The following is a 13883-nucleotide window of genomic DNA, read 5'->3' as shown; positions in this document are numbered from 1 at the left end:
ATTGTGACGATTTCATGGACATTTATTAGTTCCCCAAATTAGTACTTTTATAATTTCTTACACCTGTCTTTACTGTAATCTCTGAACATAAATTGTGAAGATTTCATGGACACTTATCACTTCCCCAATCAATACTCTTGTGTTTTCCTATGCCTGTCTTTACTTTAATCTCTTAATCCTGTCATCTTCTTCATAAACTGAGGAGGATGAATGTTGCCTCAGGACCCTGTGATTGTGTCAACTGCACAAACTGTTTGTAGAGCATGTGTGTTTGAACAATATGAAATCTGGGCATCTTAAAAAAAGAACAGGATAACACCAATGTTCAGGGAACAAGAGAGGTAACTTTGAACTGGCCGCTGGTGAGCTAGACAAAACAGAGCTATATTTCTCCTCTTTCAAAAGCAAATTGGAGAAATATCGCTGAATTCTTTTTCTCAGCAAGGAACACCCCTGAGAAAGAAAATGCGCCCTTAAGGTAGCCTTATAGATGGCCCCTTTTAAGGCGTGCTGTCTTTTGTGGTTGAAGCCCAAGGGATGAAATAAGCCCCCGTCTCCTGTAGTGCTCCCAGGCTTATTAGGAGGAGGAAAATTCCCGCCTAATACATTTTGGTCAGACAGGTTGTCTGCTCTCAAACCCTGTTTCCTGAGAAGATGTTATCAACGACAATGCGTGCCAGACACTTCATTAGCAATTTTAATTTCGCCTCATCCAGTAGTCCTGTCATCCTGCCCTGCCTCCATTTGCTTTGTGATATTTTATTACCTTATGAAGTATGTGATCTCTGTGACCCACACCCTATTCGTGCACTCCCTCCCCTTTTGAAAATTGCTAATAAAAACTTGCTGGTTTTACGGCTTGGGGAACATCATGGATCCTGCCGATATGTGATGTCTCCCCCGGACACCTGGCTTTAAATTTCTCTCTCTTGTGCTCTTTCCCTTTATTTCTCAACCCAGCCGAGACACTGAGGAAATAGAAAAGAACCCACGTTAAACATTGGGAGCGGGTTCTCCCGATAGACATTAACAAGACCATTTTTAATGAAATGGGATTTGTATTGAGGGCAGGTGCTATCTCTCCCACAGGACACATTTGTCTCTGGTACAGACTGGCAGTATGGAGATGGCCATGATGCAAAGCACTGAAAACACTGTACTGACTCTCTGGTCTTCCTGCTCTCACTCTAGATCACTAAAACAGGGTAAGCACAATACAGGGGGATGACATTTTGATGCTGTGAAAACTATTCGTCACACAGGAGAAAAGTAAATTTCTACACGTTATACCTTAAGACAAAGTAAATTCAGGGCAGCTATTTTATTTAAATGAAGAAAATGAATTCAAAACAGAAATCTTGGTGAATATATTTAAAATCTTGGGGTAAAGAAGGTCATAGTTAATATTTGTGCTTTGAATTCAACTTTGGATTTTTTTTTCTGAGAATAATATTAAAGGCATGAATCACAAAGAAAAGAACAGGTACATTGGATTATATGAAGATTAAACACTTTTATATAGTGAAAAGCAAGACAACCTAGGAGAAATTACTTGTATTACATAAAATAGAAAAAGGATCAACAGATTTAACTTTTCAGTCTGAAGACAGAAAAGCACCCCAATTTTAATTGGGCAAAGGTAGTTTGGAAATGATGAAATATTAACTGAAAAAAGCATAAATGAAGGTATGTCAAGGAATGTGCATTAGAACAAACATATTTACTAATATCAAAGAAATCAATGATGGCTAGCAGTAAGTACTGGAGGAGAGAAATGTACACTTTTGCATCTTGATGTTCAAGCACATACCAATATCAATAGCGTCACAAGCATTCCCTTTGATACAGGATTTCCACTTCTGAGAATTTGTAATAAACAAATAACCAACAATATACAAAGATTTAGCCTCAAATATATTCATTTTCTGTAACAGTTAAAACTTGTAAAAAACGTAATTGTTCAGCAATATCTATTAAATGAATTATAACACATCTACACCACGCAGTATTACACAACTATTACAAATAATGTTGTAAGTGCACATGAATATACATTAAAAAGAAAACATAGACATGATGCCATTAAGTAATAAAGTTATTTACAAAAGAATATAAGTATGGTCTTGTATCTGTAAACATAAAAATGTATAGGCTTAAAGAACTTAGAAGTTCATGTATCAAAGTTTAAGAATGACTAAATGTGGATAGGTTTGTTGATTGTATTTTCTGATTTTCCTTTCATAAACTCTTATGTTGTTTTCAGTTTTTGGCACAAAACCTATTTACAGAGCTACAGAATTTTCAAAGTGTTTTTGCATGTTATTTTAGTTTTATTACTAATTTTTTACAGTACAATATCCACTACATAGAAAGCATTATAACCAGTTTACATTTGAATAATCTAAAAGTTAAACAGGTTTAGTGACTTGTTGAGTATCAGGTGAATGAATACATGATGTCAAAGCCAAGCACTGATTCCAGCTTTTACTCTAAATCCAAGATCATCCCCCTGGTATGAAACACCAGTGATTCTCACAGGGACTACTGCCAATTCCTCCTATGTCTATGCAATGAGACTTTGTAACTTAAACATAAAACAAAACAAAAACCTGCTTTATTTTGTTTGGAGTGGGGAAAGAAAAAGGAAATGCTTGCCTTGCTCAGTCTGTCTAGTTTTCCCTCAGCCCTGGGCAGCTCCATTACAGAAAATGTATAGCTAGTATGCAGACACACAGTTTAGTTAAGTGGTGCCGTGAATTCTTCATTGATGGCCCATGATAAAAATTTCTAGAAAATGAAAACTCAGGGTAATTTGAAGAACTATTTGTATTGCCCTCTGTTTCCCATGTAATCTTTGTTTAGACACCAACAGCTTACAACCATGATGAGTTAACTTCCTCTATGGCAGTACTTCCTCTCCAATACTGACACAAGCTGGTGAATGGTTACACAACTGGGCAAGAAAGAAGCAGACGAAAAATCTCCTGAATATGTCTGCAGTTCAGGCACAAGCCAGTTTAAGAATGTATTGTTTCATTACAGTGAGTGCATGGTAAAATGCCTTCAGGTCAGTGCAATAGGAAGTACTCAGTACTCTAGTGAGATTAGAAACAGAGAAGAATAAAATCCCAATGAGCATAAAGAGGTCTTTAGTCAGCAAAACATGTTTGCTTTTGCTATCAATACCATTTGCTCATAGGTGAAATCTACAAAACTGGGAATCACACATGATCCAGTACAAATGAGAAAGGTTCGCTATTGATGAGTAAGTAGCATTCTGCATTCCTGTTTTCTTTTAAAATAAAAAAACTTCTCATGAAGTTAATTTCTTCTAAGGATACCTTTTACATTTTCAAGCTAGAAGAACATTTATTCCTGAATGGATGGATGTTTTTTTTTTCCAAAATAATACTTGTCTAAGTATTCAGTTGGAATAAATATGGTATACTCTCCCACCCATGCATTTTGATATCCTTCCACAGTTTCCCTTTTTCCTTCTTGCCTCAGCGTAAGCCCTGTTTAACTAAAGAAAAGAGATCCATCAATGGCTCCCTCCTTTCAGACTTCAAACTGACTTACTCATATGAAGCGACATATTCAGCATTTTCATAATCTTCAAACCTGGAAAGTCGTTCTGACACACTTTAGCCACCAAAAAAATGCAAAAATATATCATTAGATATTTGCTACACAAAACAGTGATGAAGAATTTATTTGAATAACAAGAATTCCAGGAATCTAAAGGATATAGTAAACACCACTTAGCTCACTGGAAGACCTAACATTTAAGAAGGAAAATTACAATCATTAACCAGAAACTCTGTTCTCATGGATACTCCCAACACTGAATGTTGCATATTTTTCTCTTCTTTTCTCTCTCTCTCTCTTTCTATACATGTATATAAAGATATATAAAAGAATACATATAGTTATAGAATACATAAATGTGTATAGACATATCGCAAAGACATTGTGGGTTTCATTCTAGACCATGCAATAAAGCAAAAACTGCATCAAGTGACTCACATAAATGTTTTAGTTTCCCTATGCATATAAAAGTTATGATTATACTACACTGTAGTCTGTTAAGTGTGCAATGGCATTATGTCTAAAAAAATTATGTACATACCTCAATGTAAAACTACTTTATTGGTTTAAAATATGCTAATGATCACCTGAGCCTTTAGCAAATCATGATCTTTTTGCTGGTGGAGGGCGTTGCCTCCATGTTGATGGCTGCTGGCAGATCAGAGTCATGGTTGTCAATGGTTCTGGTGGCTGAGGCAATTTCTTAAAATAAGACAACAACGAACTTCACTGTATCAAATGACTCTTCCTTTCACAAGTGATTTCTCTGTAACATGTGATGCCATTTGATAGCATTTTATTCACAGTAGAACTGTTTTCAAAATTGGAGTGAATCCTCTCAAATCCTACCACTACTTTATCAACTATACTTTATTTATATAGAATGAGTTAGGAAGACTTTCCTCTAATTTTTTGCAATAGTGTAAGAATTGATATTAGTTTATTTTTTAAACTAGGTAGAATTAAGCGGTGAAGTCATCAGATCCTGGACTTTGTTGAAAGTCTTTTTGTTACTGATTCAACCTCATTACTTCTTTTTGGTCTGTTCAGGTTTTCGATTTCTTCTTGGTTTAGTCTCAGTAGGTTGTATGGGTCAAGGATTTTATCCACTTCCTCTAGGTTTTCAAATTTATTGTAGAGTTGTTCATAACAGTGTCTAATAATCCTTTTGATTTCTGTCATATCTGTTGTGAGGTCTCTTTTCTTGTTTCTGATTTTATTTATATGGGTCTTCTCCTTTTCTTAGTCTAGCTGACAGTTTGTTATTTTTAAACCTGCTTTTTGTTGTTAACCTTTTGTAAATCTTGCCTCAATTTTCTTTATTTCTGTTTGGTCTTTATTATTCATTTCCTTTTAATAATTTGTGATTTGGTTTGTTCTTGCCGTAGTAGTTTCTTGAGGTAGAATTGTTAGGTAGTTTATTGGAAATTTTTCTAGTTTTTTGATCCAGGTGTTTATTGCTATGAACATGCTTCCTAACCTTCAAAGTTATTATTGGTAGGTGAGGAGTTACTTCTGACATTTTATTGTTTTCTGGTTGTTTTGTATGTTTTGTTCCTTTCTGCCTCTCTATTTACTTTTGTAGTTGGGTAGTTGTCTGTAGTGATAAGGTTTCATCCCTTTCTCTTTCTCTTTTATGTATTGACTCTACCAGCAACGTTTAAAGTTTTACATGTTTTTATGATGGTGGTTATCACCTTTTTACTTCCAGAAGTAAGACTCCCTTGGGCATTTCTTGTAAGGCTGGTCTAGTGGTGATGAATTATCTTGGTTTTTGTTTATCTGTGACAGATTTTATGTCTTCCTCATTTGTAAAGGATAGCTGCACTGGGTATAATATTCTCGGTTGAAAGATTTTTTCTTTCTTTCAGAACTTTGAATATATCATCTCATTCTTTTCCAGTCTAAGGTTTCTGCAGGGAAATCAGCTGTTTGTCTAATGGGAATTCCATTGTAAGTGTTTTCCTCCTTTTCTCTTGCTATCTTAAAAAATCTTTGTCAGCAGCTGTTTGCCTGCTTGGAAGCATGCACTCCAGGAGTGGCCCGAAGGGCTGTTTCCCATGCCTGGTATGTGGGTACACAGCTGCTCATCTGGCCTGAGGCCAGTCTGCTGGGGGAAACCCATGGGCCAAATATAGAGCTGCATGGCTGCTATGCTGGACTGAAGGCATCTTTGGCAGGGCTGGCCAACAGCGGGTGTTTCTCAGGCCTGGGATACAGTCAAATAACTTCTCAGCTGTCCTGGAAGTGTGTCTGCTGGGGGTGGTCCATAGGGCTATTGTAGCTCAGGATGTGGGCACACTGCTGCTCAGCTGGCCTGGGTGGTGCCTGCCAGGGGAAGCCCAGGGGGCTGCTTCTATGACCTAGGATGTGGGCACAAGGCTGCTCAGCTGGCCTAGGGGCATGTCTTCTGGGAGTAGCCCATGGGGCTCTTTCTCAGGTCCAGGACATGGACATTCATGGCTGATTGGCTGGTCTGGAGGCGCATCTGCTGGGAATGGGTACAGGAATGTTTCTCAGGCTCGTGAAAGGTTGCACAACTGCTTAGTTGGCCTGGGAGCATCTCTGTGGGGGGTGACCTACAGGGCTGTTCCTCAAACTGGGACATAGTATGTGGCTGCTTAGTTGGCCTGAGGGTATGCTGGCTACAGTAAGCTCCCAGGGTTGTTTCTCAGCCCTGAGACTCAGGCACACACAGCTACTTGTTTCTCAGGTCTGAGACACAGGTTCAAGGCCCACTCAGTGGTGTGCCTGCTGGGGGCAGCCTGTGGGACTGTTTCTCAGGCCCTTATTAAAGGCAGAGGGCTGCTGGGCAGGTCAGGAGCATGCCTGTGGTGGATGAGGCCTGCAGGGCTGTTTCTCAGGTCCTGAGCATAGACTCATAGTCACCCTGTTGACCTTGGAGTGTATCAGCTGCTCAGAGGCTTAGGGGACTCTCCCACTTGAGAGAGGGCATGTAGTGGTTTGGCTAGCTCAAGAGTGAGCTCACCCTGGATGGGACTGCAGATTATTCCTCTGTCTGAAAGTGTAGTAGTGGGGGTTGATTTCCCTGCTCTTCAGGACTTGAGTTACCGCCCATCCTGGGACCAACCTCCACACAGCTGGGGTTGTGGCTTTAACCCACCCATGTGGGTTTGGTATACTGAAGGTAAAGCTCCAGTGCTGGAGAGGCACAGTGGCTACTGGCCTCCAGAGGAGGGCACACTCACGAGATGACTCTGGTCTCAAGCTGGTGATGTGTTGCTGCAGCTTAGGTCTCTGGGGGTGGGAAGCCTTCACCTTGTACTCCTAGTCCAGGACATGCAACTGTGTAAATTCTTGGCAGTACTCCACCCTGGCCTCAGGGCTTGCAAATACTGTGAGATGTTCCTTAAGACTCTGCGTTTGTGATGGCAGTGGGGCTGGTGGGGATCTTCTCCTTACCTTCACCCTGCAATGAGAAGTCCTTCCTGTCTCTGGGCCAATTCAAACCAGGTGGGGGAGAAGGGGCTGCAGAGGCTGAGTGCTTCCATGCTGTGGGGGCCTTCCAGTCAGTACAGGTGTGTCTCTACTCCTTTGCTGCACTCCAGGACTATTCCTTTGACACTCTAATCAGACCTTAGATGCGTATTTGTTGCCTAGGTTTTTTCTTGTAGGGGAAATGAGCATAAGGCATCTCTAGTCACCCATCTTGCTTCATTTAGCATAATTCGTAAGAGCCCTAGGATTTTCAGAACACTCAATGATCACTGGCCTCAACTTAGTCACCAGCTTCATTAGCCCCTAAAAAAGAATCGGCCTGTGCTTTGAAGCTTTGAAACCATGCATTGACTTCTCCTCTCTAAATATAAAAGTCCTAGATGGCATCTTCTTCCAATAAAAGGGTATCTTGTCTACACGGAAAATCTGTTGTCTAGTGTGGCCACCTTCATCAGCTGTCTCAGCTACATCTTCCGGATAACTTGCTGCTGCAGGATAACAGCACTTGCTGTTTCACCTTGCACTTTTATGTTATGGAGATGGCTTCTTTCCTTAAACCTCATGAACCAACCTGTTAGCTTCAAGCTTTTCTTCTGCAACTTACTTACCTCTCAGCCATCGCTGAATTGTAGAGAGAGAGGGCCTTGTCCTGGATTAGGCTTTGGCTTAAGGAAATGCTATGGCTGGTTTGATCTTCTATCCAGACTACTAAAACCTTCTCCATATTAGCAATCAGACTGTTTTGCTTCCTCATCATTTGTACATTCACTGGAGTAGCAGTCTTAATTTTCTTCAAGACTATATATGTACATATATAAATATACATATACACATATATACACATATATACACATATACACACATATATACACATATATACATATATACATATATATATATATATATATATATATATATATATATTGCATTCACAACTTGTCTGACTGGTGCAGAAGTCTAGCCTTCCTCACAATCATTTTGAGCTTTTAGTTTGTACTGAGAGGCTTGTGACTCTTCCTTTCACTAGGGACACTTAGAAACCCTCATAGACTTATTAAATGACCTACTTTCAATATTGTTGTCTCAGGAAATAAGGAGGCCCAAGAAGAGGGAGAGAGATGGGGGATGTCTCCTCTGTGGAGCAGTCAAAAAACACATGACATTGATTAAGGTAGTTGTCCTATAGGGCATGGTTCATGTTCATGTTGACCCCAAAGACTTACAATAGTAACATCAAAGATCACTGATCACAGATCATAACAGATAGGTTAACAACAAGAAAAATAGGCTGGGTGCGGTGGCTCACACCTGTAATCCCAGCAGTTTGGGAGGCCAAGTTTGGCGGATCACAAGGTCAGGAGTTTGAGACCAGCCTGAGGAACACGGTGAAACCCCGTCTCTACTAAGAATATAAAAATTAGCCGGGCATGGTGGCGGGCGCCTGTAATCCCAGCTACTCAGGAGGCTCAGGCAGGAGAATCGCTTGAACCTGGTAGGCAGAGGTTGCAGTGAGCTGAGATCGCACCACTGCATGCCAGCCTGGGTGTCAGAGTGAGAGTCTGTCTCAAAAATAAAAAAAGTTTAAGATATTGCAAGAATTCCCAAATGTGACACAGAGACACAAAGTGAGCACATGCTGTTAGAAAAATGAAACCAAGAGACTTGCGCGATGCAAGGTTGCTACAAACCTTCAGTTTATAAAAAACTAGTATCTGAGGGGCAATAAAGCACAATAAGGTATACATGTATACGCATACACATGTGTACATATATACTATATATGTATACATACATGCTAAACTATATATACATGCATGTCTATATGCTAAAGTATATATATTAAAAAGACTACTAATGTTATTAATTGGGGTCAGTGCTATAGAATATATCTATATAGATACATATATGTACATAAAGATATGTATATATCTATATATGCACATATATACATATAGATATATGTATATAGGTATGTTCATACATATACACACATACATGTATGTAGGTATCTATATATACTAAATATATATATGAAGAATACACCTATTTATACACACACACACACATATTCACGTGTGTGTGTGTGTGTGTAGATAAATCCTTTAGCAATGACCTAGATTAATAACATTAGTAGTCTTCAATGACACCACCATTGAAAGGTGACTTATATCAGATATATCAAAGTGGTGAAAGACTACTGATGTCATTTTATCTGGGCCAGTGCTAAGGAGTAAAAATGTCCATGCCAGATCAAGCGACTCAGAGACTTACTTTTCTGGTTGAAGTTATGGACAATTGCTCTACTACATTTATAAACTGGTTGAACTCTGAAAATGTATATGTCAGTTAATTATTTGGAATCTAGTATTAATATATCATTTTTCTCCCTAAAAGAAAGCCTTATATCATGTAAAAAAGCTCTTGGGCCTTAACAAACAGTCTAGTGAATCAACATTTAAGTGCAGTTCTTTATTACTTCATTTGTGAGTGAATCTTACCAATCTCAATTATCTCCCTCTCTTCTTTCTCTCCATATATTAATGACTCTACCACATATTACTCTTTTTAGTTCAATGGCGTAATAGCTAAAGCATTAAAAATGAATGTAGCAAGACTCCACGTCTTCCTAGACTTATTTTTCTGATACAAATTAGCAATAATTACTCTACAATTTATAATCTAGTTACCCTAAAAATTGACATGTTAATCAGTTATTTATTTCAAACCTGGTATTCAACTTTTCTCTAGAAATGAGGTTTCAAATGTTTGTAATGAAATTCTTAGGCCTGTGAAAAAAACTTAATGAATCAAGTTTATATACATTTCTTTACTCCTAACCCTAATCCCCAAGTTACCATTTCTGGCAAAATTTACAGAAGTTCAACTTCAGTTTGTAAATACCCACCTTGCTTACCCTTGTAATTTTCTGCTTTCTCAAGTTCAGATACCACCAATAACTCTTCACCAATCATGGATGTCTTTTCTGCCCTCAGATACGATTAAGTAACTGCAGACCTAAGGCAGGGGCTCCATCCAATCTGATGGTGGGTTTGCCTTTGGGAAAGTAACCTCATGTGGTAACAGAGGAAGAGACCAAGGTTCTACTAGCTTTGTTCTTTTCTGTTGACAGTTCCTCAGCTCCCTGCCCACTGTTAGCTCCCCCATGCTAAGAATAGGACTGTCTCCTCTCTTGCCTCACTCATATTTTCCTAAGGTTTTTGGCTGCTGCTAAGTAAGAGTGACCAATGCAATAGGAATAAGAAGCATTGCTCTTATGACATGTTCCTTTTTTATCCAACTAGATCCAAAAAGGATAGAAAGGTCACTGCAGATACTACCGTAATTAGACTTTAGAAAACAGTGTCTGAGACACCCTGTGTTGTTATGGATGCTCCAGACAATGAACTAGGCAAATCTGAATCTCTCTTCTCTACATGTATGCTTTTGTGTGTGTGTGTGTCTATGTGTATATTTACATATATATATTTACATCCAGCTTTTAATTTATTTAGACCTCACTTTTTGTTGAAGGATGCTTCATGAGTTATTGTCATTTCACTGAAGGCAGTGCTAATGGAGTAAAAAGGTACACAGACATATAAACACCGCATGATTTTCTCTTTTATTGACACTATTAGCAAAAACATCTTTTGCACCAAAAGGAGTAGTTTTTCCATAAAAATAAAATATCAAATATACACATAAGTAATGGGTGAGGGTATGCAAATCCTACCATATAACTCCAGTAAGTAAATTCCAACAATTAACAGACTCATTTTTCAATGGCCAATTAATTAAACAATGATGATATACAAATTAAACCTATCTACATATTAGAAATACATTTTAATTCACCCATGCCTCCACTGTACTATAAAATGAATAGAGCTGGGCGCAGTGGGTCACGCCTGTAATCCCAGCACTTTGGGAGGCCGAGGTGGGCGGATCACGAGGTCAGGAGATCGAGACCATCCTGGCTAACAGGGTGAAACCCCGTCTCTATTAAAAAAAAATGCAAAAAATTAGCCGGGTGTGGCAGCGGGTGCCTGTAGTCCCAGCTACTTGGGAGGCTGAGGCAGGAGAATGGCATGAACCCGGGAGGCAGAGCTTGCAGTGAGCTGAGATCGCGCCATTGCGCTCCAGCCTGGGCGACTGAGCAAGACTCCGTCTCAAAAAAAAAAAAAAATGAATAGAGAAGATTTTTATTTACCGGCTTAAGAAATCAATACTACATATTCAACTCATGTACTACTGCTTAATGAGCAATTACAGAATTCACACCTTGATGTTTCCTTGCAAAAGAAGTGGTAATACATAACACAAAGAACCTCTTTAAAAATTAGTCACTGATTAAACACAAACTTCTTATAGCTTCTGGAACATCTAATTAATTTTTTTAATTTTCTTGAGCATTAACTATAATTAACTTGCATCAGGTTTCATTTTTCATGATTTATTTCTAGTAGAAGTCTGAACATGCCTGTGAAAACCATCCATCAGGTCCTTCCTTTCACCCATCATACTAGTCTTTCCTGTCCATGAGACAGAGGCAAGTAGCTGTGGGCCTGAGGAAAGGCTGCATCCAGTGAGTTGGTGCGTTTGGGGTTGGGTCTGGCCACCAACCTCACATGTTGACAGAGGTCTGGATGGTAAGGGACAAGTCCTGTTCCATTAGCTCCATTCCTTTCTGCCCAGGGCTCCACTGCTCCTTGTCTGCTGCTCTGTCCTCCATGTTGCAAATAGGATTCTCGCCTCCCTTGGGGCCACTCTGGTAGGCTCTCGAACTCAGGAACTCTGAGTCCCTTAAAAAACTGCTTACTAAGAACTAAGGGTGACGAATACACTAACAGGAAGAAGCAACCTTCTATGACTTGCTCCTCTTTATATAACTCCATCAAAAAAGGATGCAAAGTTACCTACAAATGCTACAATGAGAAGAACTGGAAACCCACTAAGAACACTCTGTATGGTCATGTAGGCTCCTGAGAGAAAATTCCACAAATGTCCATCTGTCTCCTTGTTTTATGATTCAATTGTGTGCGTGGGTTGGTTTGTGCACGTGTGTTGAGAAAAATGTGTATAGATCGATGGGTAAATAGATTTGTTTATGTGCCTGTGTGTATATATATATACTTCTACGCACACTTACGCATACATGTGTCTTTATTTATCTATTTATAACTCACCTTTCATAGATACAAGCCTCCTTGGTTCCTCCTGTCAGTTCACTTGTGTGGGGACTAGAGGATGATAAAAGAATACAGTCAGACAGGTGACATAATTTGAAATTTACTTTTCGGGAAAAACTAGCTTTCATTACTCTAAACATATACTGGTTAATTTCTGACTATTCATGTGTATAGCACTATTTGGATCTGAAACATCATTTTTTATCAAAAATCAGGATTTATATGATGGCTACCACCATCTTAGGATGGAGAAAATAGTAATGCTTCCAGATTCAAGTAAACCTTTTAATTACAGCCTCATCCCAACATGTGACAGCCTTTGTGGCGGCAGTTATTTCAAACTCAACTCCAATTTTTAGATAGTCATCCCTCCTAATCCATTGAATGTCCTGCTTCAAAAACCCTCCATTACCTCCTTACTTTCAACCAGCACGGGCGACTCCCCAGCCCCACAAAACGCATCAAGTAACTAGAGGTCTTTCACAGGGGCACAACCCAATACGATGGTGATATAAGGTCTGGAGCACCAGCCTCCATAGTGGCAGAGTTCTGGAGGGTGGAGAACACCTCCAAGGCTCTTAGCTCTGTTCCTTTCTGCTGAGGACTTCACAGTTCCCCAAGTACTCCTACCTCTTCCTTGCTCCAAATAGGATTTTCTCTTCCCTCACCCCACTCTAGTATTTCTCATACACAGAAAATCTGAGTTGCTAAGGTATTTGGCTCCTAGTAACAAATGGTGAAAAGCCAGTGACAGACGGAAGCTTCTCTCTATACACTACTCCTCTTTTCTCCAAAACAACTGTAAAAATGTGGATGTTTAACTATAGGTGCTACAGTGAGAAGATGAACTGTGTCCAAGACACTCTGTATTGCCATGGACACTCCTAAGAGCGAATCCCACTAATCATAATATCTTCCTCTATCACTGTTTTGTTTGTACCTCTATGTTAGTGTGAACATCCTTTATAACTCACATGTCGTCGGTGTCTGTATCGATGACGACTTCCACCAGGTCATCAGGATGGGGACTACGGGACAAATATGATCAGAATCAGACACGACGCATAATTCTAATGTTTTGCATCAAATAGCTACACTAACTCGATGAGTGATTCCTTACATACACTTTAAAAAAATATATATATATATATGTATGTATACCTGTAAATTGAACTGGGATGAAATTTTTTCTTATTGAAAATGAAGTTTTATGTGCCAACAGTGAATATCTTAGGCTGGGAACATAGCGATGCATCCAGATTAAGCAACTGTATCTTCACCTCAATATGTAACAACCTTTTTTGAGGGGAGCTAACTCCAGTTCAACTTTAGTTTTTAAGTCCCCTTCTTATAATTTCACCTGAGTTCCTCCTTCTCTATCACCTCCAATCACCTCCTCAGTTTTCACCCATCCTAGTTGTCTTTCCTGCCCAAGAGTTACGGCCAAGTAGCTGCAGGCCTCAAGCAAGGGCTTCATTCCATGGGATGGTGGGTATGGGCCAAGGGAGTCAGCCCCACATTATGGCAGAGCTCTGGAGGGCATAAAATACTTCCAGGGTTATTAGCGCTGTTCTTTTTTTTACAGTGGTTTCTCTGCTCTTTGTCCCCTCCTATCTCCTTCTCGTTCCAAGCAGGATTCGCTTCTTC

The 13883-nt window shown here is 39.4% G+C and overlaps 1 protein-coding gene across 1 annotated transcript in view; it reads right to left on the bottom strand.

Moving 5' to 3' along the window:
• Nucleotides 1-13883, bottom strand: part of LOC105545761 (phosphatidylinositol 3,4,5-trisphosphate 3-phosphatase TPTE2-like) — an 87556-nt gene that overhangs the window by 57785 nt on the left and 15888 nt on the right. Inside the window, exons 5-7 of the mRNA XM_011988791.1 lie at nucleotides 13211-13264; nucleotides 12234-12287; nucleotides 3580-3642 (exon numbers count right to left, since the gene is read on the bottom strand). Coding sequence (XP_011844181.1) covers nucleotides 3580-3642; nucleotides 12234-12287; nucleotides 13211-13264 — 171 coding nt within the window. The remainder of the gene's footprint in view (nucleotides 1-3579; nucleotides 3643-12233; nucleotides 12288-13210; nucleotides 13265-13883) is intronic.

This window comes from Mandrillus leucophaeus, unplaced genomic scaffold (genome assembly GCF_000951045.1).
Source record: "Mandrillus leucophaeus isolate KB7577 unplaced genomic scaffold, Mleu.le_1.0 Scaffold338, whole genome shotgun sequence".
Classification (NCBI taxonomy): Eukaryota; Metazoa; Chordata; class Mammalia; order Primates; family Cercopithecidae; genus Mandrillus; species Mandrillus leucophaeus.
Note: the sequence above shows the minus strand (reverse complement) of the source record. Positions and strands in the feature narration are given on the sequence as shown.